General features: G+C 31.5%; 2 protein-coding genes across 4 annotated transcripts; both read right to left on the bottom strand.

The window, feature by feature from the left end:
- Positions 1-2749: 2749 nt before the first annotated feature.
- On the bottom strand, positions 2750-14907 carry LOC111035528 (LIM homeobox transcription factor 1-beta-like). 3 transcript variants are annotated; one of them, XM_022317175.1, is made up of 7 exons: positions 14537-14907; positions 7935-8127; positions 6299-6537; positions 5849-5988; positions 5347-5548; positions 4788-4889; positions 2750-4400 (listed from the first exon to the last, which is right to left on the bottom strand). In XM_022317175.1, the coding sequence occupies exons 1-7, from the start codon at positions 14601-14603 to the stop codon at positions 4117-4119; spliced, it is 1227 nt and encodes a 408-aa protein (XP_022172867.1). In that variant the 5' UTR covers positions 14604-14907; the 3' UTR covers positions 2750-4116. The 3 variants fall into 3 exon arrangements, with proteins under 3 accessions (XP_022172867.1, XP_022172868.1, XP_022172869.1); XM_022317176.1 differs by having other exon boundaries at positions 7935-8124; XM_022317177.1 differs by lacking the exon at positions 4788-4889.
- Positions 14908-23477: 8570 nt separating this feature from the next.
- Positions 23478-27759, bottom strand: LOC111035521. Its single transcript, XM_022317166.1, has 2 exons — positions 27353-27759; positions 23478-23764 (listed from the first exon to the last, which is right to left on the bottom strand). Exons 1-2 carry the CDS (start codon positions 27451-27453, stop codon positions 23527-23529), a joined length of 339 nt encoding a protein of 112 aa, XP_022172858.1. The 5' UTR covers positions 27454-27759; the 3' UTR covers positions 23478-23526.
- Positions 27760-27977: the final 218 nt, after the last annotated feature.

Raw genomic sequence — 27977 nt, 5'->3', positions numbered from 1 at the left:
TTTTTTAATACCTACTTAACAAATAAAAGATGTTATTTTTTTTGAAAACATCAAATTTATTTAGTAGATTTACTCAATATTAAATACTACTATATAATGAATAATAATAAACTCATTCTTTAAGTATACTTAAAATAAATATTAATAAATTCCTTTTTTATGTATGCAAAATATTTATTTATAACTAACTGTAAAACTATTACTAAATTTATATTTATGTATTCAATTTTGTTTAAATATAAAAAAAATTAAGTAATATCTTACACAAAAAGCATTTTTATCAATTAAATGATCCCATGAAAGTCTAATAAAACTGTTAAGTTTGATTAATACTGTGAACTTTGAAAGCTGTAATATATGTTTTAAATAAAGATGATGGGTCAGTTTTTAAGAAATTATCTATAAAACAATAAACTTTAGGTGATGTTTACATTTAATCTTATGCAATGCAGTATGTACAAAAACAAGGCGACGCACATAACGTGAANACGAATTTGAAGGGGGGGGTGGTTGGTTTTGATGAGGACCAAGCCGACGATTGGATGATGTTTGTAAAATTGATAGCAGCTGAATCTAGGTCGTCTTTAGATTTAAGAACTTACAAACTTAAATTGTTATTAACTTAAGGAGAACCATAAAGTAAATTTTACATTCAAATAATTAATTAACTAAGTTAATTCTAAATTAAAATATGTTTTCTTCTTCTTCTGTTATTTTTCACCCTGATCGTCAGAAGTAGTTAGTCATAAAACATAGAATTACCATCTGCGATTGAGCGATTCGTATGCAGTAAGTTGTCGCGACGAGGAAAGAAATCAAAACCGTTTTATCGCTATCTACACACGTTAGCATTTATACACGCTGATACATTTCATAATTATTACGTGGACACATGGGTACAAATATCATATTATAATATAATATTATTGAGTATTGTCTTGTCTACGTGACTCCATCTTATAAACGTACTAGATACCTTACACATTTTACTGTGTTATTTTTAAAATATTAGTGAATTGTCCCGTGATAAAATTTAAAGGTAGGTACCTACGATTATTATCTAGTGTATGTCTGAGGATTTTATTGATATTATTATTTTTAAGTAAATTATGATGTATGATCATTTTAAAATGTAGGTACCGTTTCAAAAAGGTCATAACTTGCTCCTTAAGAAAAATATCAATAAAAGCCTCAGAGATTCCCTAGATAAAAATCTTTTCTTTAAATTTTATGACAAGTCAATTTCAATTCACTCAAATTTTAGAACTTACAGAGTAAAATACTAAAATGTATTATTGTGACCTGTACGTTTATAAGACTGAGATAACACATGCAATTGTGTAATGCAGATTGGGGTGACAATGGTTTTTTGAACTTTTTTCAAAATCCAACTGACTCAAACGAATGGGTAATCGATATAATTCGACTAGGTACATTACAACTGATGTACCACTGTATCTACCAGTAAATAACCAAGTGTATCATTAATTGAAACAATGTTATATATTTTCTGATTCAATAAAACGAATTTTCATTATGTACCTACCTATTCTTACTATCGTTTTTTATCAACTTTATTTCTTTGCATACGGGCTAATGGCAACAATGTCACAATGTCATTAATTAGTCGGTCAAATTTTTTTTATTTATTATATTGACAAGTATTTATTATACACACTAAAATACTAAATATCTAAATGAAAAATAATTTAGTAGGTATCTATGTAAAACAGTGAATAGTGACTTATTATACCTAACGTTTTTTTTAAATTAAAACACATTATTGTAAAATCTATACACTTATCGCTTCATTCAGAATCTAAAATAACCTAAATAATTAAAATTAGTTGTTTAGTCACAGATGTTGTTGAAATTCATTTTTAGCTATCAAAGCATTGCCCAAGACGTTTATAAAGGTCATTGAGATTTGGGCCTTATTATTTTTTTTTATCTTTAAATATCTATGCAAAATATGAAAATAGGCATGTATGTATATTGTATATACAATATAAATATGTAGGTTATTGGTTATAAGGTATGATAAATATTATATTATAAAGGTCAAACTATAGGATCGGTGCCAATGATCAATCCCATTCGTAAGTATTTCTCGATGACCATTGAGCTGAATACCAGGGGTGGCTCCGGAGATTTTTGGGGGCTGTCATAATTTTCAGAAAAGTTTTGATATTCTAGTAGGTATATTTTTTTTAGAAATACGGGCTTGGGAGGAGGCTACGGTTCCCAGGCCTTCCCCGGAGCCGTCCGTGCCGAATACTGCAGTATGCATTTAATATTTATGCACGATTATTAGATTTCACGTTTTGTGTATTATTAAACTTCATTAGTTGCTGTTGTCTCTTATGTTGATAATTTATCGATCTCCGATCTCCACAACTTCTTACTGTTCGTTTTGTATAGTTTGATACTTCATAGAACGTTAAAAAACAATCTTGTTCTAAATCTACGGACAGGTGTTTTTTTTTAAATATTCTAAATTTCTACAAGAATTGACTGCAGTTTCCCAAGTCCTGACATCCCATATCATAGGTATAATCTAGATTCTAGTAATTCACGAGTTTTATAAGTTCATCTTTGACATCATATGCCAATCTATTTTATAGTTTGTTGTCAGGCCTGAAAGTTTACTGAACTTGTATTATTGGCATAATAATATGTCACTTGATTAAATTTCCTGTGAAAACTCATTGATATTTGATAGATTTTAATATTCTAACGTAGCACAAACTACATCAATGTATACATAATATATTCTGATTAGCATTTTTTATTTACGATTTCATTAATCGTTTACACTGTATTTTCACATATTAATTAACTACCTAAAATGTTGCCCAACTTGTCGATTTAAGTGCACTAAATAAGTTTACAAGATTACATACATTTTATAAATAGTAGTAAACATAAAATTAATTTCACGAGAGATTTTTTACAAGAATTTCAAATGAATATTATTCATTATAATCACAATAAATACCACATTGTTATTGATTAGTATAGCTTGTGTGTGTACTCACACACATATGTGTATACTGTATAGATACTATAGTCTATAGGTAGTTTCTTAACATAAATATTAATTTAAGGGCATTTTCTTAGTTAACTACAGTAAAACTACATGACTATAAATTAAGTATACATCTAAATTTCATATTAAATAATGCGATAAAATACAAATAACATTGATAACAGTATGAAAGTATATATTACATAAATATATAATATATAGGTATATATTTACAGATAATATAGAAATTACAACACATTTATAATATATTAGACCTTAAGCAATAACTGAACTCTGCACATAAGTAAAGGGCTCCTTCAAAATTGCATATGACGTGTACAGTCTTTCATAATGAAGTCAAAAAACCTGTGTCTTATAGTTGATATAACAATGTTTACAACACATAGTACTTAGGTATATGATATTCATATTATACGAGGTGTAACAGGAATAACTGACAGAATGTTAGTTGTAACCAATGAAATGGCAATCATAATTGTTGTTCTTAAGAAAATAAAAATAAAAAATGTTAGTAAAATTATCATCAATAATAACGATTATAATATATATATATATATATATATATCCCTTTATTTTTATAAATACTGATTAGGGCAGCATTTATTGCATGGGTGGTTTTTTGTATTTGTAAGTTATTTCTGTAACACCCTGCAGTAGAACAGTATAATAAGACAGGACCATAAACAGCCACAAAGGTTCCAATGCATGACAAATTATCATTGATAATATTACGACTTATAAACATTATATACGTCTTACAAGAATGATTTATAATACGAGTATTGTGAATGCGGAGACACTAAAAATACACTAAAGTCTGTCGTCCGGTCATGTCATATATTATATATTTTATGTAATATAATGAATATTCGAAACAGTGATGGCGGGCAATAGGGCAGGACCCTAACCGATTAATCAAGTCCGCAATAATTACCAACAACACTGCAATTGCCTGTGCACTATAATATACGAGATAATTATAACATAGAACAATAATAATTATGCATAATATACATATATATATATATATGAGTGGGTGTGTATATTTATTATATAGGTAATATTATTTAATGGTCGTTGCTGTTGAAGTACGAGTTTTGCATCAGATACAGTTTGTCGATGGGGTTGATCTGCTGGCCCGGCAACACGGACGCGGCACCGCCGACGTGATGGTGATGGTGGTGATGGTGGTGATTTTGGTGATGCACGTTTTGGTTGTGGGTCCCGTGGTGGACGGACAGGTCTAGTGACATGGTATCGGAACCGATCTCGTCCGCCGCCGTGGTGCTGCCGTCCAGGGACACGTCCGAACTGCAGAAACTGTCCACCGAATGGTCGCCGGTGTATGTACCTGCAGCAACCCACAAGGATACATTGGGTTAGATATTATAATATTATCGTATGTTATAGATATAACACATAGGCGGATTGGTTAATCATTATTATTATTATTATTATTATTATTATTATTATTATTTGTAATAAAAGGGTACAGAAAGGTCTGAAAAGTATAATGAGAATAACAAACTTTTTTGAGCAGTGTAATACAATTAAAATGTGATTAAAAAAATGTATAAACTGAATGGCTCATTCAAACTTCAGATCAACAGGTTTTACCAAAAACATTTTATAACCAGCTCTATAGCAGTTTGATTTTCAAAGTGAATTATTATACAGCCTTCCACGAATAAACGGTTCACATTGTTCTCGGCATAATTAGCGCGCGAATATTATTTACCTTCGGGCGAGTACGGTATGTTGGGTTTCAGTGGCTGGCTGTTCTGATAGTTCGAGTCACTGCTGTCGTGCATGCTCAGCGTACTCAAGCTCAAATAATGATCTACAGACAAAAACAGACGAACTTTTAGACTTTACCTATATAGCAGTCAAAAATTATTTAAAATGCAACAAAGTAGGTATTTACTATTAAGTTCTAGTAGGTACGTGTATTAGTAATTATTAAGTTGTAAGTATAAGGCTTTCAAATTCTTGTTTTCAATAAATCATATATTTTACGATTTATATATAAGCTTTGTAGGTATTAGTATGTAATTTATTCGGATATAAGTATATAACTTACATAAGTGACGGGAAATATTTTTCATTTATTATATTCACGAACGATTGTTATTATTATCTAATTTATGAAATTGGGCCTGGCCCTTTTAAAACTTAAATATATGTAAAACCAAAATATCATATTATAGTTTTTCATCATGTCGGTAATTAATTCAAATTTGAGTCAATATCAATGTCCAATACAAATATATAATGTGATATTATGATGTGTACTATACCTCCAGAACATACGCTAGATGTGGTATTCGTTGCGTGCTCAGTTTCATTTTTATCCGTATTGTTCGCGTTGTTATTGTTCGTATTTTTATCGTCTTGTTTACTCTTTCTTTGGATTTTCTTCATTTTGGCTCTCTGATTTTGAAACCATACTTGCACAACTCGCACACTTAATCCCGTGTCTTTAGCCAGCGCTTCTCGTACCTGAACAAAAATTCCATAAAATAAAATACCACGCTGCTACGTATATTATAAATAAATGTACAACTTTTTTCGATAAAATTAATATAAACAGTGTTATACAGAGTAAGTAAACGTAATGATAAACAGTTGGATTTAAACGAAGTGTGAGTTTAAGACTGTTCCCATCCAGCGATGAAATAATAAGACATTATAGCTACGTAGTAACTTGTAAAACATGAACAAAATATATTATTATATATTTATGTGCGTCTTTATAATTATCTCAATACTGCAGTGAACATTAAAAATACACGAACTTACCTTTCTACAGGGTTTTGGACTGACTTCGAATGAAGCTTTGAACTGCCGTCGTTGTACCGAAGTCAATATGGTTCTGGGTCTTTTCGGTCCACGGCGGCCGTCTCGAGGCCTACAGTTCTCGTCCAGAGTTAGACTATCGTCTAAACAAAAACAACGAAGTATTTTCGTTAAAACAGCGAAATATTTTAAACATTATTATCTACTTCGTACATTTATGTATAATTCAAGTTAATGCACTAATGCGTAGTGGTGCATAACTCAAAATAAACATAAAATTATTTAAATTACATAATATTGGTGGTTAAATACGAGACTATAATAATTAGTGATATACATTAGCAGTATTATAGCAGGTACGCAGGTGGAGGGCGGGACCTATAGTCATTATACCAACTATGTACGAAAAATACGTCAAATACGTCAATGCTCGTTGTGTACAAAACAGTTTACCTGGTTGTGGACTTCCAACGGTCTGTTGCATGAGAAATATTTCCTTTTCGAAGTCTGTACGGCAAAACAGTTGTCCACCGCCGGCTTTGACCACGTACTGCTGGCCTTTCTGTAATGGTTGCATGCAAGCAACGCACGCGAAACATCCCACGTGATAGACGTGACTGGGGCCAGCGCGCATAACGAGCTCTCTGGCTCCCAAAGGCTCGCCACACCGACCGCATTTGACGCCGAATAGTCTGAAACAGGCGATAAACACGTTACTCACACTCGTAATAAAGTATTTTCGAAGTGCCTGACACCTGTTCATTAATGAAGCATCGCAAAAAATGTACACGGATCCAGAGGCGTGCCCCCCGGGGGGGGGGGGAGAAGTTAGGGGTTATATATCCCCCCACCGCACTTACACCGTTTTAAGGTATGTCTGTATTGACATAAATTCTGCACTTTAAGTCATAACAATAATACACAACGAACATAATTATATATTTATATTATTATAATAACGTTATTTTAGATAAAAATATAATTTTACAACACGTTTAATGGTTTACAATATTTATATGCAATTTAGATTTTGATAAAAAAAGTGTCTATAATTCTAACATAAATACTTTGGCTTGGTTTTTATTCATAAAACATGTGGAAAATTAATAGATTTATAGGTATAAGATCACTATTTCGTATAGAACTTATAACTCTCACGATACAGACTGAGTTTACGGCGATTGTTGTAACTATAATATACATGTAATAAATTAATTATAAGTTTGTATTTTACAGTGCATTATATAAATAAAGTCTTAATATTAAAAACAATAATATTGTCAGTCAAATATTCAGTATAATGAATATAAAATAATCGACGAATAATTGAATACTTGCAGGTAATCGAAAACATAAGCACTCATTTTGGTGCAAATTACAAACACTAAATTCGACTAGGTGCACCTTACAACGGTGCAAATAACTATAACTCGCAAAATCGTCTCAGGTAGTTAGGTATACGTTCCATGTGGGTCGAAAGAGTCTTGCAGAAATAGGTTCCAATATAGTAATCGGGCGATGAACGTTTGGTCGTGTAGCACAGACCCCCCACCCCTCCCCCAGACATATAATTTCCCAAATTTTTTTTAATAAATCTACAGATCCTGGTATTACCATATTTCAAATTACATGTGTGTCTGATATCATAATATATTATTATACGAATCATTCTGGGATGCACAAACTACGATGGTACTATCTTAGTTCGTGGTGGACAGTGATTCCAATACTGTAATTTTACATTAACAAAAAATTGTGCCCCCCCCCCGCCAGTAATTTGCTCAGGATCCGTGTCTGGCACAGAGCAATCTTTATATTATTATAAATGCCACGTGTGTGGGGTTGTGTGTGCATTGCAAGTCGGGATTATACATGCCGTTAGGTTACTACGTCATAATAATAGGCAATAATATTCCTACTAAAATGTATACAAGTTCAAGGTGTACTGACCACCACATGCCGCGTGCGACGTCGGGGCAGACGATGCATATTGTGCGTATAATATAGTAGTATATAATATTGATATGTAATATATTTTGTACACAGCATAATGTTGTGGCGACCGATAGTTCCAATACTTGCAAGTTACCTGTCATAGTCGTTTTTGCAGTACAATCCGTTGTGCCGGTAGTAGCACGACTTGGCCAGTGGGACGCCGCACGCCGAACATGTGACGCACTGCTCGTGCCAGCTGCTCGTGCCCACTCGCATCAAGAACCTGTCCACGATCTTCGTTCCGCAGCCCTCGCAACTCGCCGGGCCTTCGCCACAATCGCCGTCTGCTGGCAACAACAAATCAATACCATCACTCAATTATTGTTATTTTCTTGTGTGCTGCACACCGTGTTACACTATTGTCACCGAAATCACGATCAAACGTGCGATGATAAATATTACACTACACCATTACCTGGGTATTATACTAATTTTAACCCACTACGGAGACGGGGTCGAAGCTCCCGAAATCCGGTAGGCGATAGAGCGGGGGCAATTATACCGACTTTTATAATGATAAATATAATATACTGATTGCTGAGTATAATCTTTGTGTAGACCAATATTTGAAAAACTTGCGAAAATCGGTGTTGTAGGAATCCAAGTGCAAACGGACGAATCTTTATTTTACGCAAGCGGAGTATAAGCGTATAACCGTGGTTGCCTATATACGTCTGTATAGTAGGTCATAAGCCTAGAGAAGAACTTGTGGTATCAGAATCTAGCAGTTCTGATACTGATACTGAAATAACTAATCGGAATTACGGTGTACGCGTACAGGGGCCGTGGGTGTTTGGAATGTGTTGTAGACGTGATAATAATATAGTAGAACGTCGATTGTTTATCGGTGAAAAAAGAGACAATAAGGACACCGTCAAATCACGCGCAGACATAATTGACAAGCAGATAGTAATACGACACCGTCGACACCGTATATTAAAATTCGTAAATAACATTTATTGTGTAAATAGTATATATACTAGTAGTATGATTTGAAAATGTCATTGTGTAAACAAAATATATTAATATAATTTTAAAGTTTCAGGAATAGTATTTTTAAAGTACAACAAAACAACTAAAATCGTTATTCATTGTTTAAATACCTAATTTTGTCCAAATTTGAACTTAAAAATTAATATTATAAAAATTGAATATTCTATATTAAAATTATATCGTACATATCTGGCAACAACGTAACGTTAACATTTTTGAATAAGTTAAACTGTTATAGATAATTAGTGATTACACATAGAATTTAAAACAAAAAAAATAACTACTAGTTATGGCGTTTATTTATCAATTAGCCAAACAAACAATCAAACAAAATAGTGCCTACAATTATCTTTTCTACTTGATGTTAACGTTTTAGGTAGATCGTCAGTAGTTAGTTTTTAAGTCAGAATTTTAAGTTCGTGGTATTTATAATGGCACTTATTTCAAATACTTTCATCGCCTACGCAGCTTTACTGTGCTTAAAAATCTTAAATCTACGATAACTCGACAGACAAGCTAATAATTGTCTGAAAATCAATTTTTTTTTAAATATTATAGTGTGTATACAACACTATAAATATATATGTATGATGTAAGTATACAAGTCTATAACGGTTATGACTATATAGAGAATCACATCCCCCTCTCATATTATTTTTTCTACTTTAAGTTCTGTGTATAGTGCCTTTATATACAATACCTATGTAAATAAAATATTTTATTAAAACCTCACCCCTAATTTACTCGAGTAGGTAGTATATTATATAAGTTCTTGACGGATTGTCTATATAATAATATTATATTATGATGTTGAACGAGTGTACGACCATACTTGTGAATTCGTAGCTATAAAAATAAAATCGAGAAAAAGTGTAAATGTTGGTGATTTATAGTTTTGTGTGTACCTACTACCTATTATACTTTCCATTGCTAGAAATAATATTTTATCAGACCCCTATTTACCGAATGTTTTATTTTTATCACACTTTGATGTTCGTTTCCTTATAATGTGGTGTAGGTATTGCAATCGTATTGGGGCAGGTTATTATTATCCGTGAGTTTCCGGTTATAAAATACATACAGGTACCTAGCGAATACTTGTTTGTTAATGGGATTCGATACCGTGATTTCCTGTCTTTCTCTAACACACATGAGACATGGATTTCAGACATGTTTTTTGCCAAACGTACCAATTGATCTAATGATGCGATAAGAATTCTAAAAACAGCTATGAATTTGCCGTCAAGAGTACTTGAGATGGGCTTTCCCTCATTACTGATACTAAGCCCCAATTTCCTAAAAACGTTATATTGAAAAAGAGTAAGTAATTAAAAAATGTTCAAAATTCAATTTTTGGAGAAGTTAAAATCAACAAATCGGATAAATGGATGCGCTCTGCTGTACAGTATAGACGAAAGGGGGTCACTGTAATGAATGGTGTTTAATTTGATGATATTGCTGTGATTATTGTGATTTAAGTAATGTACTAGAGTAGGTTAAATTCATTTTTGCCAAAAACTTTCATTTGAAAAATCATTCTGTGTATACAATTTAATAATATACCTACTTTAAAAGTTTCAAGTACCTACCCAAGAATAATATTTTTAAATTAAAACAAAATAACTTAAATCATTATTCTTAGTTATTTACTATGTAATTTCGTCCAAATTTGAACATAAAACTATAAAAATGCTATGTTAATATTTTTTAATATTTTATGGTTACAGAAAAACACACATCATTGTAAAATCAATACATTCATCGCTCCGCTTAGAAACTAAAATCAAAAATGTTGTAAAGCCAATCTCAATGAGACTTCATGACAAATTCCAATCTGTTTTCAGAATTCTTATCGCTTATTCGCTTCACTACATCAATCAATTTGCTAATATTCTCAGTTACCAACATTTCACAATCATTGAATTATTGATTGTTATGACTGGTCAATTAATATGATAATATTTTATGGATGATATTCCTAGTCTATACAGGTACTATCCAAGGATAATATTTTATTTTAAATAATTTAATTTCTCAATATTATAAAAAATGTCCACGTTAAAAATAATATAAGCGTTACAGAAACCAGAAAACAATACATTAGTATAGGTATAATAATATGAACATATCACATACGTCATAAGTCACAGGTCATAATATGAACTAATAAGTTATAAATTAAATGTTTACCTAGCTTATTTTTTATAAATCCACAATCTACAGTTACAGAAAAAAGTATCATGAGAGGATATGAGGTACCTACGTAAACTCCGTAGCGGAGAGTGGGTGAATACTGAATAGCTGCATAATATCACACTTCAGCGTCATTTATTTCAATTTACACAAAGAAAGAAGATAAAATAATAATTACACTTATAATAAAAGAGAATTATAAAAAGGTAGTAACGTTAAGTCATTTGAGTAGATCAAATTGCGTTAGTTAGTTGAATAAAGAAAATCCCTAGGCCATTTCATTCTCTCGGGGGTTTCTAAAAGTGTATGTGAAGTGATTTTCGAGATAAGAGGATTAGAATGTTCGCGTATCCTCGCCTCAAGACACCAAGCTAAACTTAGGTAGTTCTTAACCTCATATAAGATTATGATACAACAATTGTAAAGATTGATTAATATATATAAAAAAAAAAACAATGATATTATACACGGAGTATAGCTGCTATAATATATTAATATGTACATAAAAATACATACACAAGCGGTTTATTAATAAATTAGAATAATGTTTTAACTATTAGGTAACGAAATATGAAGTTAATTATGTATAAAGTTATTCACATTGCTTCATAAACACGATGTATTGTATATATTATAATGAACCTATATTTGTATTGTATAATTTCCATACCCTACAGGGACTAAAACACTCGGTTGATCCTTTTGTTTTATACATAGTTATATTGGTATACATTTATACGTCTATACACGGTGTTTGTAATATTAGTAAAGCACCTAAGTACTTGTTGCACATATATAATACATATGCTTAAACAATAACGTTTGAACGTATATATTGGCGATCAATTCGATATAACATCAAATCATAGATCATATATATTATTAAGTGTACACCTACACAAAATTTCAATTAATTATTGGATTTTAAAATCCTACAGGCCAGTGACGTTATTTGTGGAGGAGGGTGGGAATTTGCCCACCCCCTTGTTATTAGAGGGCTGCTATCGGGCCGAATATGGGCTAGTGTCGGACAAGTTTTGGACTGCAGCCCTCAAGCCCTTGGAAAACACGATTCATGTCATTGCTAAATAACATTAAACCATCGTTCGTGGCTAGTGCTAATACGTAAATAATTATAGGGTATCTGAACATTATCATTGATTACATAGTATATTTATTATTTGTATTGAGGTATTTATTATTATTTTATTATAGTATATATTATAATCAATGATATTATTATGTATTTCTAATTTATGAATATTAAATAATGGACAACCCTGGTGTATGGTGTGTTGTGTGTTATCAGGATGAGTATTTAACAGATAGTAAGGGCCTTCCGTGTTTAATGTCTATTGTTAATTGTCGACTGTCGTTACTCGTTTGGTTTACCTAGCCATTGTTTGACGTTTCAATTGTATTCATAAGAAGAAGGCTATTTGTACTGAGATGTAGAGATGTAATTGTAATTATAATGTAATTGTTAGCGAGCGTATGGGTCGATCAAAATATTGTTGCCCCCATGGCCCATCTCAAAAACTGAAATGAAGCCACTGCTACAGGCGTAAATTGTACAATATACATGTGCGAAGTCGTATTATGAATAATTGGATTTAGGTATCTATAAAAATACTCATAGTTTAGCAGGGGTGTAATACGGATTACGGGGGGATGGGGGAATGAGGGGTATAGATCCTCGCAGACCCTTTATAATATAGGACATAGGTATACATATATATTTAGCTATTTGAAACTTGTGGGGTTATGTTCTGACATCGCTATATTTAAATATTATATTTACTTATTAATGTACCTAATGAATATCAAGGAATCTATAAATTGGTATGCGCATGGTAATAAAACGTCTATCTCCACAGAAAAAATTCCTAATTACACCACTGTAGTTTAGCAAATATATAACAAGTTCATATTATTATAGATATCTATACATTAATAAAGATCGTTGTAATCGTTTCTATCGAATATTATAGGTACAGTGAATAAATACGCTGGCACACATGTATTAACATTTAGGAGTAAAAAAAAAATAAAAGTAGTGGCGTAATTTGGGGTTGCAAGGTGTTTTGCAAGATGTTTCCTATTCTAATATTTAAAAAGGTTTACAGGACCAATTCCTTGGCTGGTCCGACAGCATCTCATATACTCGCCGACAAAAAAATATTACGTACCTACCTACAATTTAATAATATTTGTTATTGGTCGTATTAAAAAAAAAAAAAACATTATTCCGTAATTTGATGTCGACAGTTTATGTAGATGTTTTATTTTTACATCATAGTTTGTACTTTAATTTTATAAATATCCAATAATACGGCGAATACGAATTACGGGCAAGAGATACGTACCGAAATAATAACCAGTCGCTCTTCCACGCCGACAGTTCTAGGAAATACCATGCCGTCGGTCGTGAACTGGGGATTACCTATGATACGGTGTAAAAAGCAAAACCCATGGCAGAAACGAACATATGTTTTATTATTTGCAAAAGTATTAGTTTTTCAATTCATATAAATTTGAAAAAATTGAATTGGTTAAGTGATTTAAAACGGTCACCATACTGTACGTCTTATTTGCAACTGAGATTAAAATTAAAATACGGAAAAAAACTATCTGCGTTCAGTTGAGATTAGTAACTATACTTCTACAAAATATATCGGGCTAAGTGAAATATTGTTCTATAATGTTAACTTTCAATGGACGGCGGAAAGAAGAATCCGACAAGACGTAGTGTCGGTATAGATTTGCCATGGTATGGCGTGAGTAAGACAGGTAACACTTGCGAGTGTTGGGACATTTCAATATCGCACAATAATATTTTTATATCGGCGTTATCCTCAATTTATGCCGATAGAAATTAGTAACACTTATTTATACTTAATAAATGAAGACATTAATAATTGTACTACTTGTACTGCGTGTACTAAGATACGGACAATTTAAAAGAGAATAAGTGATGGGTTACACGTAAGTCCAGTGGCGTGTAACATAGGGTCCAAGTGTGATGCTCAGGCAACACCTTAAACGTGGGTGGGAGGGTGGATAGAAGAAAAATAGGACTTTTTATAGGTCAGACCTACTACATACAAAATCTACACACACATATACCTCCGCCTGTCGTAGTATTACTTGTACTGTAGATTGACTTGATCATTTGAACGTAAAGCCAAAACTGTTTTATAGTAATTGAGTTACAATGTTGACAGCGACGAGTCCTGAGATCTCAAAAAAGACTGACTCCAAACACTCGCCGCGGGTGGGCATATTCGGCCGTACACCGATTTATAAAATATCATGTTATAACTTACAACTATACGTCACTGCCTTAAAGGCATAAATATTATAGAAATATCGAAAGACGCTCACGACACCCCACGTATAACACATCGTTACTTGTTGTACGCTTTTGTACGTTAATACGCAGTACAATATTAAATTTATAATACATCTCTATAGGTTTAGTGCACAGCAATAATATGTAAATATACTCACAGTTGGAGATTCTGGGAAACCCGTCCATGTCCCTGACGACGTGCCGGTGCAGTATGTCCAGCATCATTTGACCGGGCCGGGTTTGTGGCGCAGTCGAAACGGACAGCCGGTGCAGTGTGTGTATTTTTACAAGAACGTATTTGGCGGTGGCACTTCCGTCACGTTATTGCACAGCACCTATATATATATATATTTATCATACAACGATCTGTGCGACGTTCGGTCTGCGCGGGCGGCCGTCTTGCACCACGGCGGTTTCAGTGCGAAACGACAATATTGTTATTATTATTATTATTATAGCACAGAACTGCGGTGTCCGCGATCGTCAATCGTCACCGCCGTCGACGCCGTCGCTGCACCGCTACAACACCACGACTGCACAAGTCGCGTGGGACGGCCACGGCGGCGGCGTCGATGGCGTTGTCGCCCCGAGCACCGGCACGCCCACCGGACGCGTCCGTTGGAGCCCGGGACGGCCCATCGATCGGTCGGCCGTCCAATGGGAGGGGGTGCGCTATTGCTCGCGCTCACTCTCTCACCCCCCTCGCCAACCGCGCGCAACTTACACACCCGTACCGGGCACCACGTCAAGCCGGAGCAGTTTTCATTTCCTGCGGCGGCGTGTGGTGCGGCGTCGTCTCGCCGACGGGGACACGCGGATCGCGCGCGCAGTGCGCACACACAATATAATGATATGGAGGTACCTCATCTATACATGCGGAAACGCTATCGTCGATGTCGCCACTCGCCCGCCGCCGGGGCCACCCGTTTTATCGACGTTTAAGTCGCGCGATGTCGGCGGATATAACGCATGATCTACACGCGTATGACGCCGAAGACGCGTCGCCGCCGCCCGTCCGCCCCGCTACCGCGTGTAATATTCAGACGTCATAATATAGGTATACGCTGCTGCGTGTCTGCCCATACCTATATTGCGCATACATACGCTCGCTCCACTTCGTTATGCGTGAAATATAGGTAATAATATATAATAATATGACATCGCCGCAGTGCCATGGTATCGTTTCCGTTTTCCGCATCATCGCATATAATATGTCGCTCGTGTGCCCGACGACGGCGGTGACGTGAGGTTTCTCCGATTTGCATATTGCATATTATACGATGTACCCGGTACCCGTACGGTGTACCGCGGTATTTTATTCGTGGTACATATTATATTATTAATGTTATATGCCTACTTGGGCTGCTGCCTGCTGTAAGCTTCGTGTAGCGAGTAAAAAACGTCCAGGGATATATATTGTATTTGCAATGATAATATTGTGTGTTTTTTTTGTCTGACGTCAACATTGTAGGGGTAATAAACATGCTCCGATTAGTCCGATTTACGACATCAGCAATTCAGCGTGTTCTCTCGTGGAAAAGTGATCTAGTCGGTACTTTTAAGGGGTTGAAAATACTTATAGTATAAAGCTTCTAAAAAAACAAAAAAAAACACTAATTTTTACGGAAAATCAATTTTAGAAAAAAAAGGTTTTATTTTTTAGTAAGCACCTATACCTTATAACTCAAAAACTTATAACCGTAAACACTTGAAATGTACACCAAATATTTATGTACCTAAGCATTTTCTATATTATATGAAAACATTTTAGAAACATTTTGACTCTTAATTTATGAGCTATTATAAACCTTAAGAAATGGTTCGAATTTTGTTAATTTTTTAAAAATTGTTCTCGATGAAAACATTTTAAGTAAAATGCTTCATAATTGAATGCCGTAGGTTCCTCATAATTTGGAAGTTCATAAATATTAAAGATTGGCATCTGATGTTCAATAACTGTTGACAATATTAATCAAAATCTTAAAATTAACGAAAATTTACAATTACTTTGTAAATTTGATGTACAAAGACAAACTAATAAACAACTACAATACAAATTCACGTGAATTAGAGTATACAAACATCAAGTTATATATATATATTATATAAATATATAATCATATATAATAATGCTATATACTTATATTTTTACAAGTTTATGTACTTATATCAAAATATGTACAAATATGAAGTGTATATACTAAATTGGGGTTTATTTCAATTAGATTTGATCTAAATCGTACACATTTTTTATCAGATTTAAAATATCTCACTCCAATAAAAATATGGATTTACAATAAAACCTCTACCCAGTCTACCCTCTTCCCCACTACATAAAAAATATTAGTTCTGACTCTTGAGTTAATTTGAATTCGCAGGGCTGTCCAATGTCCATTGCCTCAGATTGGACCACTAACACATAAGCACACCTATCATTGATAGTTGTTGATCTACAAGTCATCTTTACTGCATATTATATTGTTATGCTCAGTTCAGTACGCCTGCGCTGTTATTATTTAGACCTGCAGCAGCGGTGTTCAGCCTTTTTTAATCCACGACCTCCAAATGTATTTACTGTGATGAAGCTACCCCTTACCGTCATAAAACATTACATAAGTTTATGTTATACAATACATTTTATATTCGTATAAAATATAATAAATTAACTCATTAATTTTAGGCAATTTCGCACTTTATTATTTAATTAAATAATTAAGATCTGACACAGCCGTTGGTCTGCATCTCATCTTGTAGTATATACCTATGACATTACGATTGATGTCACTGTTGGTAAAAAATAATTGTACGTAGTATAAAATAATACAACCTATAGGTATACGTAGTAATTTAGTATTTTACTTTTTCATTTGGATTTGGTGTTCAATGATTGGGGACCCTCGGCAGTTGCTCGCCACTGGTTTATAGATAATAGTGCACGAATAATGAAGGTATTAATTGTATCTTAATCCGTGGATATATTGCATAAATAAGAAACATTTAAATTAAATTTGTGTATTTTATCTGTCTTTATTGTAGTTGTCGTGATTAATATTAAATATATAATAGAAGCGCTTTGTATGTACAATGTACTTCGTAAATAAAGCTCGCAATAAAAAGCAATATATAATTATACTAATAGTTTATGTTTGAATTTATTATTCACTGCAGTTGGCTGCATGTTACTTGCGTCCCAAAAAAAAATATGTTTTTCAGGTAGTAAATTTGATCGGTAAGTTGCGTCCCGTTTTGGGGGACGCAAATCAGCCATATTATTACTATCAATATTATCTTCAGAAATCATTAAAATCGATAGTATCATGTCACTAAAACCGATAGTTCATAAATTGTAAATTCAGTATGATTCGGTAATGATTTATTATGACAAAATGTTTAACAGGCATTTTTTTATTATTTTTTATTATATTATACTATTTTTATTATGACAAAATGTAGGTATAACATGCATTTTTATATTATTATTATTATTATTATTATTAATATTGCAATTGAATTGAACTGATAATTTATTATAACCATTTTTATATTGTTATTATTATAAATTAAATTTGTATCATCAATGTACATTTTTATATCGATTATATCGATATTTTCGGGAAACAATTAGGTCATAGAAAAAGGTATACCGGGACGCAAATACGCTATGACCTTTTTGAATCTTTTTTTTTTGCGGGACGCAACTCATCACCTACTGATAATAATTTCGGACGCAAGTAGTATGCTCCCCTGCAGTTAGTGGTCCAGTCAAAATACTTGTTCATAGTTTTGAAACCCCTATTAAAGATACCTATATCATAAACGTATTGTAAGTACAGCCGCATAGGTATATATTATTGTGTGCATACAATATGTTCGTCGTATGGCTCGTTTAACTATATATAGTATAGTAATATTGTTTATTATACATGTATAATGTATGTGTATAATGTATATATATACAATAACAATATACTATATACATATGAAAGAGGAATAAGCTGCTGTATAATATTATGAAATAGATACCTATAATATCGTAGTGTATGGACATACATGGTCTTATCTCGCAGACATTCACTCGACTATGTATACAGCGTGTCTCCACTCTCCACATCAGTATTCTTTATTAAAGATAATTTTTCATTGCTCCCCTACTGCATGTGCACGATATAATATGCAATATAAGTATATGGTACCTTCCTACTATATATTTCCTACGCAAAGTACATATCATATAATAATATGTGTGTTGTGTATACAACTGTATATACATATGTGCATAATGTAGGTATATAAAAATAACGATATTAATATATTATACAGTGCACATTATCACCACGAATAAAATAGTAGGTTATTGCAATATCCCAGTTTAATTTAATATTTATAAGCAAGGGTAGGTACATGAAAAAACTAAAAAGAGATATTACATAGGTATTCGAAGTCAATAGTCCAAGAATTGTGACCATTGAGAACTAATGGATAATAATCATAATTTAAGTATACCTAGTTTATTCGTATAGTAAAATATACCTAATATCGCACATGCCAAAGTAGTTACCGTTTGAAAAAAGTTATTTTTTTCAGATGAGCTGAATTGGACATTGGTCAACTTTTCTGTTCACTTAAAATAATTACTTTAATTTTCAAGCAATAGCTTGCAATATGAATTCATATAAAGAATTGACTAATGCCCATCCTAATATTTATTTTTATTTTATGAGACTGAATAACAGTATTTAAAAATTAAATTTTGCTGTAGTAATACGAAGGAACTTATACCAGACAACAAGAAAAAAAAACCAATACTTGGAAAATTGTATGACTGACTTCATTAATGGGGAATTTACACAATCAGAATATTCGAAGAAAGTCTACTACAAATTTGCAAAGTTAGTTTAACCTAATGCTATCAGCTCAACAATCTTAAATTTTATTTTATTTTTTATTTGACTTCCATTTCAACGATCACTAATGTATATTTTAACCATGCCTACTTAAAGTTGACAGTACTTTTTTTCCCCGATCGAAAACGCGGAAACAGGTAGGAACTTTTTAACACCTGAAAGTTGACAGTACTATATAAGCCTGTAAAATTAGGAAGGGAAATGTGAGTAATTAAAAAGCGAAAACCAATTCGACCCGTGGGATAATCATACATTTAAACGGCAACCATTCGGCTACTCACTCCTCTACACTATATATATTTTTTACTCTACCTGACAATCTACCCTATTGTCTCAAAAGGCGTTGGTATCGTGATCTACTAAGTTAGTTGTTTAAATACATTTGAAAAGTTTCATCACCTGATGGCTTCCCAGTTCCCATGTACTTCTAAGTTTTGTTATTATTATTTATTATATAACATGTATGCAGTTTGCAGGATTCACTGTACAGTAGTATAATTTTTTTTTGTATAATACAAAATATTCATAAGTATATACATTATACATATAAATCGTATCTTAATGCAATGATAAATAATTTGAAAATTCATCATATACTCGTATATTTAAGTTTAGTTTTGATAGTTTATCCATCAATGTTTACAAAAAATATAGTAAAATTAAAAATAAAAGGTACTTGGGCCTTAACTACTATAGCATTATACCTATGTTTGATATCTGACCTTAGAATAAAGTATATTTGAGTTAAGAAATCACCAAAATTCTCATCTATCATGTTTAGGGTGACCATACGTAGACACGACCTTTAATTATGCGGGACTGTTCCGTATTTCAATTTGGTGTCTAGTGTTATAAGGGACGCATTTTATTGTCCATGTATTTTTCATGTAATTCCGTGGCATTTTATTCCGTTTTTTACTTAACAAATATAAACCTTAAATGTACATACCCCCTAGTCTCTAATAAATAATAATATTATATTTTCGAATTTTTTTTTATTATAAGTTTAATCACACCGACCAGTTCGTTAACAAATGTGTGCGTGTTGGGTTTATAATATATTTATAGATACCTATTTGGGGGATGGGGTGGCCGAGCGGTCTAGGCCTCGGTTCGTCGCCGGTTCGATTCTCGGCTACTGGGCTGCATTTTTCTTCAGCCGAGTCACGGCGGATGTTGAGAATTGCCACCATCCCCCCACCCTGGTATGACAGTACCTACGGGTGCCCACTTAAAAATTCTGCCAAACACAAACACGTGTGTTCCCCCTACCGTGCCAAAAAACCTACAATACAAACCTACAATAGGTACCTACTACAGCTAATGGCCACAGTTGCCGGGCTTAAGATCAATAAAAAAAAAAAGATACCTCTATTTACATCCAGTGGTGTAGCTAGGGTGAGTTAGCAGAGAAAGATGCCCCCCCTCAGTTGGGATTTTTTAAGTGATGCTTCTATCACGGTTATAGCCTATATAAGTAATAAAATAATATAGTATTTAAATATCCCCTCCTTCCTTGATTAAGCTCCAACTACGCTACTATTTTTATCTTGATATAATATCCAGGTAAAATATTTTAAATGTTATATATTATTATTATTTTTACATAGTACATTGCAGGTATCTAGTCGGTACTCTATTTCTCTGTAGGTAGTCAGAAGTGGGGTGGTATAAATAAATATTGCAATTCGAAAAAAATATCTATTAGGTACCCTATTTGTTTTAAAGATGCCAAAAAAGAAGGCACATTTTTACTTCGAATTTAGAATAAAATTTTCTTTTTGTAGAGATGCTGATGAAGTTGAAAACTTGTTTTGTACAATTTGTAAATCGGTATTTTCTACAGAACATCGTTAGCAGATAAAAAACAACATAGGTTACTACAAAAGTGAAAAAAAACATTTATTTGCATTATCAGCTGCATTTAGTTTGTTTTAAAATATTATATTTAGTTAGGTATAACTAATATGAATTATAAATATATTCATCATCTTAAAATAAACCACCAATATCAAAATTGACTTTATGTACCTACTATAGTCTATAAGTGGGTACTATATAGCTAATATTAGAGACTATAGTACTATAACCTACGCCTTTATCTAGCTATTTATTTATTTTATTTAAAAACAATTATTTTAATTTTATTATATGGTCCTAAGTGTGCTTAATGGTTTAGAATAGCTTGTGTCTATGTAGGTACCAAAATATATGTATCTACTAAGTACTTATATCTATTGGGTATAATTTATCATTTTTCAATCAACATTAGACATTATATAAGTGTAAGTTGAGTACCTATCTATATAAAGTACCTACCTACTATATTTTGCAACAAAAATAAAATAACTTTTCTTTTTGCAATTCTTATAGAATTACAGATTGATTATTGAACCGCATACTTTTTGTATTGAGTTATTTTACAGCACTAGGTAATATGTTAAGATATAAGGTTAGACCTACCTACTCTACATTGCATACATTATTATAAGCAATATAGACTAATAATTGCTCTTATTGCAGATTTAAATTACCTATATGTTTCAAATTACAAACTAAGGTCATTAAACTAACAGTATTGCACTGGAAATAAATTACCCAATATGTACATTTTAATATTTTATTTAATACACATATATGGCAATCCGACTGATGACTTTTATTAAATTTATCTATTCAATATAATATATACAATGTATATTCTATTTTTATTAAATGTTTTATTTAGTTAAGTAAATATATTGTAGGTAGGTACAATACCTATAGGTACAATGCTATTACTATATGTTGAAAAATAATTGTATTTAATAAACTTTATAGCCATAATTCCATGGCCATATAGGTAGGTATAATCAGAATAATAAATACAATAGTTATCCTAAAAACAGTCTAGAAAATTGTAAACTTGCATTAAAGAATTAAAAGGGTATATTAAATTGTACAAGTTATAAAATTAAGCCCCAAGGCAACCATGTTATTTAAATGTGAAATTATTGCATACTATGAATTTGCACAGTGGTACTTACTCCGTAAAATGTTGGCTTATTATTCTACTAATGTGTATTTTAAATGCTTTGTTATACTGTACACTCAGGCAAGGATCCAGAGCAAAGATCTGGGGGAGGAGGCACAATTTTTTGTTAACGTAAAATTACAGAATTGGAATCACTGTCCACCATAAACATGGACTATGATAGTACATCTTAGTTTGTGCACCCCAGAATTATATGTATAATAATATATTATATTATCAGACATACAAGTAATTTGAAATATAGTAATATCAGGATCTGTAGAATTATTAAAAAAATGTGGGAAATAATGTCTGGGGAGGGGGGGGGGGCTAGGCTCCCCCTGGATCTGTCCCTGTGTACACCTATAGGCAATAGGCTATAGCTAAAAAACTATTCTTACGACATTCGGTTTTCATACATACAAATTCTTTGAAAAATATGGAGCTTTGGAGTATAAAATATATGTTGTCATTTACAAAAGTATAAGCTTAAAAAATGACAACAATTTAAAGTAGTAAAAAGTAGGTACTGTTTTGTAATAAATCCAAGTTTATGTAAAAATATTATATTTTAAAAAGTTAATACTTTTATATATAATGAGTGATTACTGTTAAAAATCACCTATAGTTTAAAATACTTACATTTTTTTTAATATACCTAGTTTAAGTTATAAAAGTAACTAATTTGTACCCAGCTGCACAATAAACACCTTGATGTTATTAGTACAAACCCTTTTTAGTTCTTGGAAAATCTATAAAAATATTTACTAGAATATGCATTTATGATGTAAAATATTTTAGATATATATTATTTTAATAATATTATACATAATCTGATTTAATCTACAATTAGTGAATTAGTATTTTCAATAAATTATCTATGAGAAAATTATGAGGAATTGGTATTCAGAATATTATATGATATAAAAATGACTTAAAACACAACTAGTTTTCTAAGTACTTTTTATTTTATTTTTAATAACAAGAAATAAAAGTATTTATGGGTGATCTTAAAATTATATTTGAATGATAAATGTTAATGTTAACAAAATTGTACCACCTGTATAAATACTTAAATACAAAAAATATCAAAATATTTATTATTAATTCAATTCAATATTAAATTACACAAATTCCTGAAATATTAATTGTTGAAAAATATCAAGGTACATAGTTCATTCACATTTTTATTTTTCCTTGAATGTATTGTAAGATTTTCATATTTAAAGAATTATTTTTCTTTTTCACTTTCAAATTTTACATCTCTCTCATGCTGAAAATCTCTTAAAGAATTTTCTGTGCGTTCTTTGGTATCCGCTGTTGCTTGGATTTTATCCAATTCATCTTCAATATCCAATTGGTTATACTTACTGTTGTAGTAAGGACAATACTTTAACACAGTGCGCCACTCCGTCATATAACATAACAGTACAAAACTTGTTACACCAAAAGACAATCCGGACAGACCCCTAAAAAAAAATGTATATTATATTTTAAGAGCTCAAAGCATTTAGCCTGATGTGAAAAATTTTAGTATCGCAAATGACTCAAGACTATAGCTTAAATATAAATTATAAATTATAACCTATAAAATATAAATATGGGGTTCTAATTAAATAATTGTTGGCTCCATAGACATAGGAAAAAGTTTAAATTACTAATGAAATCTTACTATGGTTGTATTTACTGCAGGGTTGAGATGTTTAAACATGTTTAAAACATCTAAATAAATCAAACATTGTTTTGTTTCAAACGTTTAATATAAATAATTTATTAAAAATACAGTTGTTCAAAAGAGAAAAATGTGTGTATAACTTTATGGTACCTAGCGTACAGTAGCAACTACTATTTATTAATTTTATTGTAATAATCAATTCATTTCCAAAGTTTAATAAACAAATTTATAAAATTTATAATTATAATATTATTAATTCAAATTAGCAACTTTGCACTACTCTAAATAATATATTTTTTTAATATTTCAAGCAATGTCTACATCAATCACAAATTGAACACAATATCCACTTCCTGGACAGGGAAGATTTTCCTTACTTTTAAATTTATATTTTTAATCCTACTGAATTGAAACAAGATTTAAAATTTTTTAGTTACCATAATATATATGTAAACCATTTATAATTTATGAAAGCAATTAAAAAAAAAAAATCATAGAGGTAATTGGATACTAACATAAATTAATTACATTAAATGTACAATGATATAATAAAAGGTATATTTATTTAATTTAAACTTAAGTTATAAGTGCTAATTAAAATAGAATCTAGTTATTACATACAACTTCATTACGATTACAATGGACTTAATTTTAATTTTAAAACAGTATTCAGATAAATCTGTTAAGAGTAGTAATTTTTGTAGACAAGAACTTAACCTAATCTATTTTCTACATTTCTAGACCTGGTCATAATCAAATGTGGGCAAGTTAATGGAAACAATTACTTCAGTAAGTTAACAAAGAATAAATTCAACACTAAAAGTTTAGAATTATAAGAAAAAGAAAAGCCTATTAATTAATTTTTAATTATCATCTAGAAACCAAAGCGATACAAGTAGATTCTAGAAAGCCAATAGGTAGTGCAACTTTTAATATTTTTTGCTTTGCATTAAAATATTGGTCAGTTCGACCAACAATTTTTGGTTTATTGAACTACAACTTTAATTTAATATTCATTTTCTATGTTGTATAAAGTGAAGTGATAATTATTGATATACCTACAGTACTATAGGTACACTACTATACTGTTCCATACTTAATTATAAATGATAGTGTGTACAATAGTCAATAAGTGATACCTAACTAATAAGTTCACACTAATACTTTTAATTTTAATTTACAAACTTTTTTTTTAATATAACAAACTTATTACTTCTTATACTTACTAATAAAATATTATATTTTAATGTTTTATTATTTAATAGATACCCAATGTATTATTATATTATAATATATAAATAAATAAATATTTTTTTTTGGTAAGTGTAGGTACCTAGTACCTACACTAATATTTGTTGATAGTAGGTGTACATAATAAATTTCATATTTTGCATTAAACTCGTCTAAATCATTTTTTAAACATGTTTGAAACAGTTGTAAAATACCATTTTTTTATGAGGAGTCTCAAACATACAACTATATTTTAGTAGTTTAAACAGTTTTTTGAAATTTTTAAGATTAAAAATTGTCCAAAAAATGCAATTCTTTTTAAGTTATTTATAGGCATAAGAAAATTTCCAGTTTTCTAATTTTTTTTTAAACTATTGTCAACAAACAATTATTTGCTTTGTCGAAAAACTTAAAAATGTAATACAACACTCCTCATAAGTTAAAAAATAAATTGAGTGTAAGTCCACAGTAATTATTGATCAGCATTTTTTTCAACAGATTTATACTAATTTTGAGGTGAACAAAACATTCATGATTCTAATATCTAATGATTACATTTGTGTAAAATACGGATGTTTATCAGCACTAGGAAATGTACGAATATTATAAAATCGGATTACAGGATTATTGGAAAATATTAATACATCAAGATTTTCAAGGAAGAATTTGGAGTGTATCGATACGTATCGAGGCAATTTTGAGCGTTCAAGAAGTGACACGTGCAGTATACAAGCGATACGTACCGAGTACCGACCCGTATCGGACTCGGACCTCGATACGAGGTGGTACGTATCGATACGTATCGAATTTTTCTTCTTGAAAATCTTGCAAATTAAATTTATTTTGTAACCAATACTCTTGTTTTCGTAACAGTAAACGGGTAGAACTTAGTTGCGATAGCGAAACCGGTTTTCACTAATGGTGTGGTACGGGTAACGTCTCATTTCAGCGAGTGTGAGCATAGAATATTAGAATCACAGATTATAGGTATTATAATACTAATATGTGATAGAAGTATGAACAATGTAGTACAATGTAGTACAATGCACTACTATACATTTAATAAACATTAAGGGGATTTTTGGCCATCAGAATTCAGTTATTTAAAGTTTAATTATTATTTAAATTTTAAACCGAAACATACAGTCTTTTGTCCATCATACCGATCGGCCTAGTAATGCGATAACACTTATGAGAACTAATTTAAATTTTATATTTTTTTAAGACTACTTGAGATCGGTTAGTTCATTTTTTCCAATTTCACCCTCAACTTCTGTAAATTAGGTTTGAATATTTTAAAATTTTAAAATATTGATTTTTCGGAATTGAAATCATAAATCTTAAAATGTAAACTGACCGATCTCAAGCGGACATTATGACGAATTCAAATAAGTTTTCAAAAGCATTATCGCATTACTAGATCGATCGGTAGGATGGAGAAAAAGTACATACTTTTAGTTAAATAACTAAAAATACACGTTCTGGATCGTTCTGACTCGACGCTGCGGTGGTAACTTGTACCTGTAACCCAGCGTCACAGCAGCTGTTATCGATCTCTGACACATGCAGGTTACTTGATAAGCATGTGACGATATTGTTTTCATAATTGTTTGTAAACAAAACGGCAAAACCTACACTTGTACTTAAAATATTACCAACTTTCTCAGTCCTCATCAGGGGTTTGTTCACGGATGGGGATGAGGCTGTCCCCATACCTCGCTTTACCTTATTTTTGTGTTACGTAATCTTTAGAACTTCTCATGATTATTTTGTGGACAAAATTAAGTTTCTACGAACAACACTGTTAAGTATTATTAGGTATAGGTTCAAAGTACCAACAGCAGATTAATAACAAAAGTATCTACATAATTAAATATTATGTATATAGTTAATAGTTGGTTTTATTTGTATACCTTTGTAAAATAAAAAAAACTTGATTAACAGAAATATAATATTTATTAGGTACTATATGTTTTACATTTTTTTCGTAATAAGTACCTAGAGTAAGTACGCGTTTTACATGATTTAGTGATTGTGTCGATTGTGATTTGTTTTATAAACAAAAAAATATTTATTACTATTTGATTTGTTGTTATTGCTATCGGTTATTGCGGATTACGGTAATTTGTTACATTCGAATCAAATACATTACCATGTTTTCAGAGCGACAGTAGTCTTGTACATTCTCGGCATCATTTTCTTAGACGTTGGTGTCAACGGGATGCGTTTATTTGACATTATTTTCGTAAACATGATTGTATTTCGTTCGGACCTACTGGACGTCCACGCAATTGAAGTGTTGTGAATCGGAACGATAAAAAATTGTTACAAACTCGACGAATTCACGTTTAAGAGTTGAAAATCAGACCTGTCACCCGTAGCAGTTAAATAACATACAACAGTAATTTACTATGGACAATGACATTCACATTAAAATTTAATGATTAAATTGCGTCAATTACAGTCCATGTAAATCGATAATATTATAAACAAACCACGAAGTACCAACTCGAATCGCGACCAGTATTCATGAATCATAGATGCAGCCATACAAGCCGCAGGGTCGTCCAAAATATTTTCCAGGCTTCCAGCAGCTGCTGCGTTGACGTTTCGTGTACAATTATATTATGTACGATGGGGTCTCTAAAATAGAAATGAGTAGTTATTTATGTTATTTTCCTCCAAGGCTACACACTTGGAACGTTGTGATAAACGTAAGTTTGTCCCGCGAACTAAGATTCTTAGTCCGTGGTTTGTCCAACATCGGCCTTTATATC

Source organism: Myzus persicae, unplaced genomic scaffold, assembly GCF_001856785.1.
Source record: "Myzus persicae strain clone G006 unplaced genomic scaffold, MPER_G0061.0, whole genome shotgun sequence".
Taxonomy (NCBI): Eukaryota; Metazoa; Arthropoda; class Insecta; order Hemiptera; family Aphididae; genus Myzus; species Myzus persicae.
Note: the sequence above shows the minus strand (reverse complement) of the source record. Positions and strands in the feature narration are given on the sequence as shown.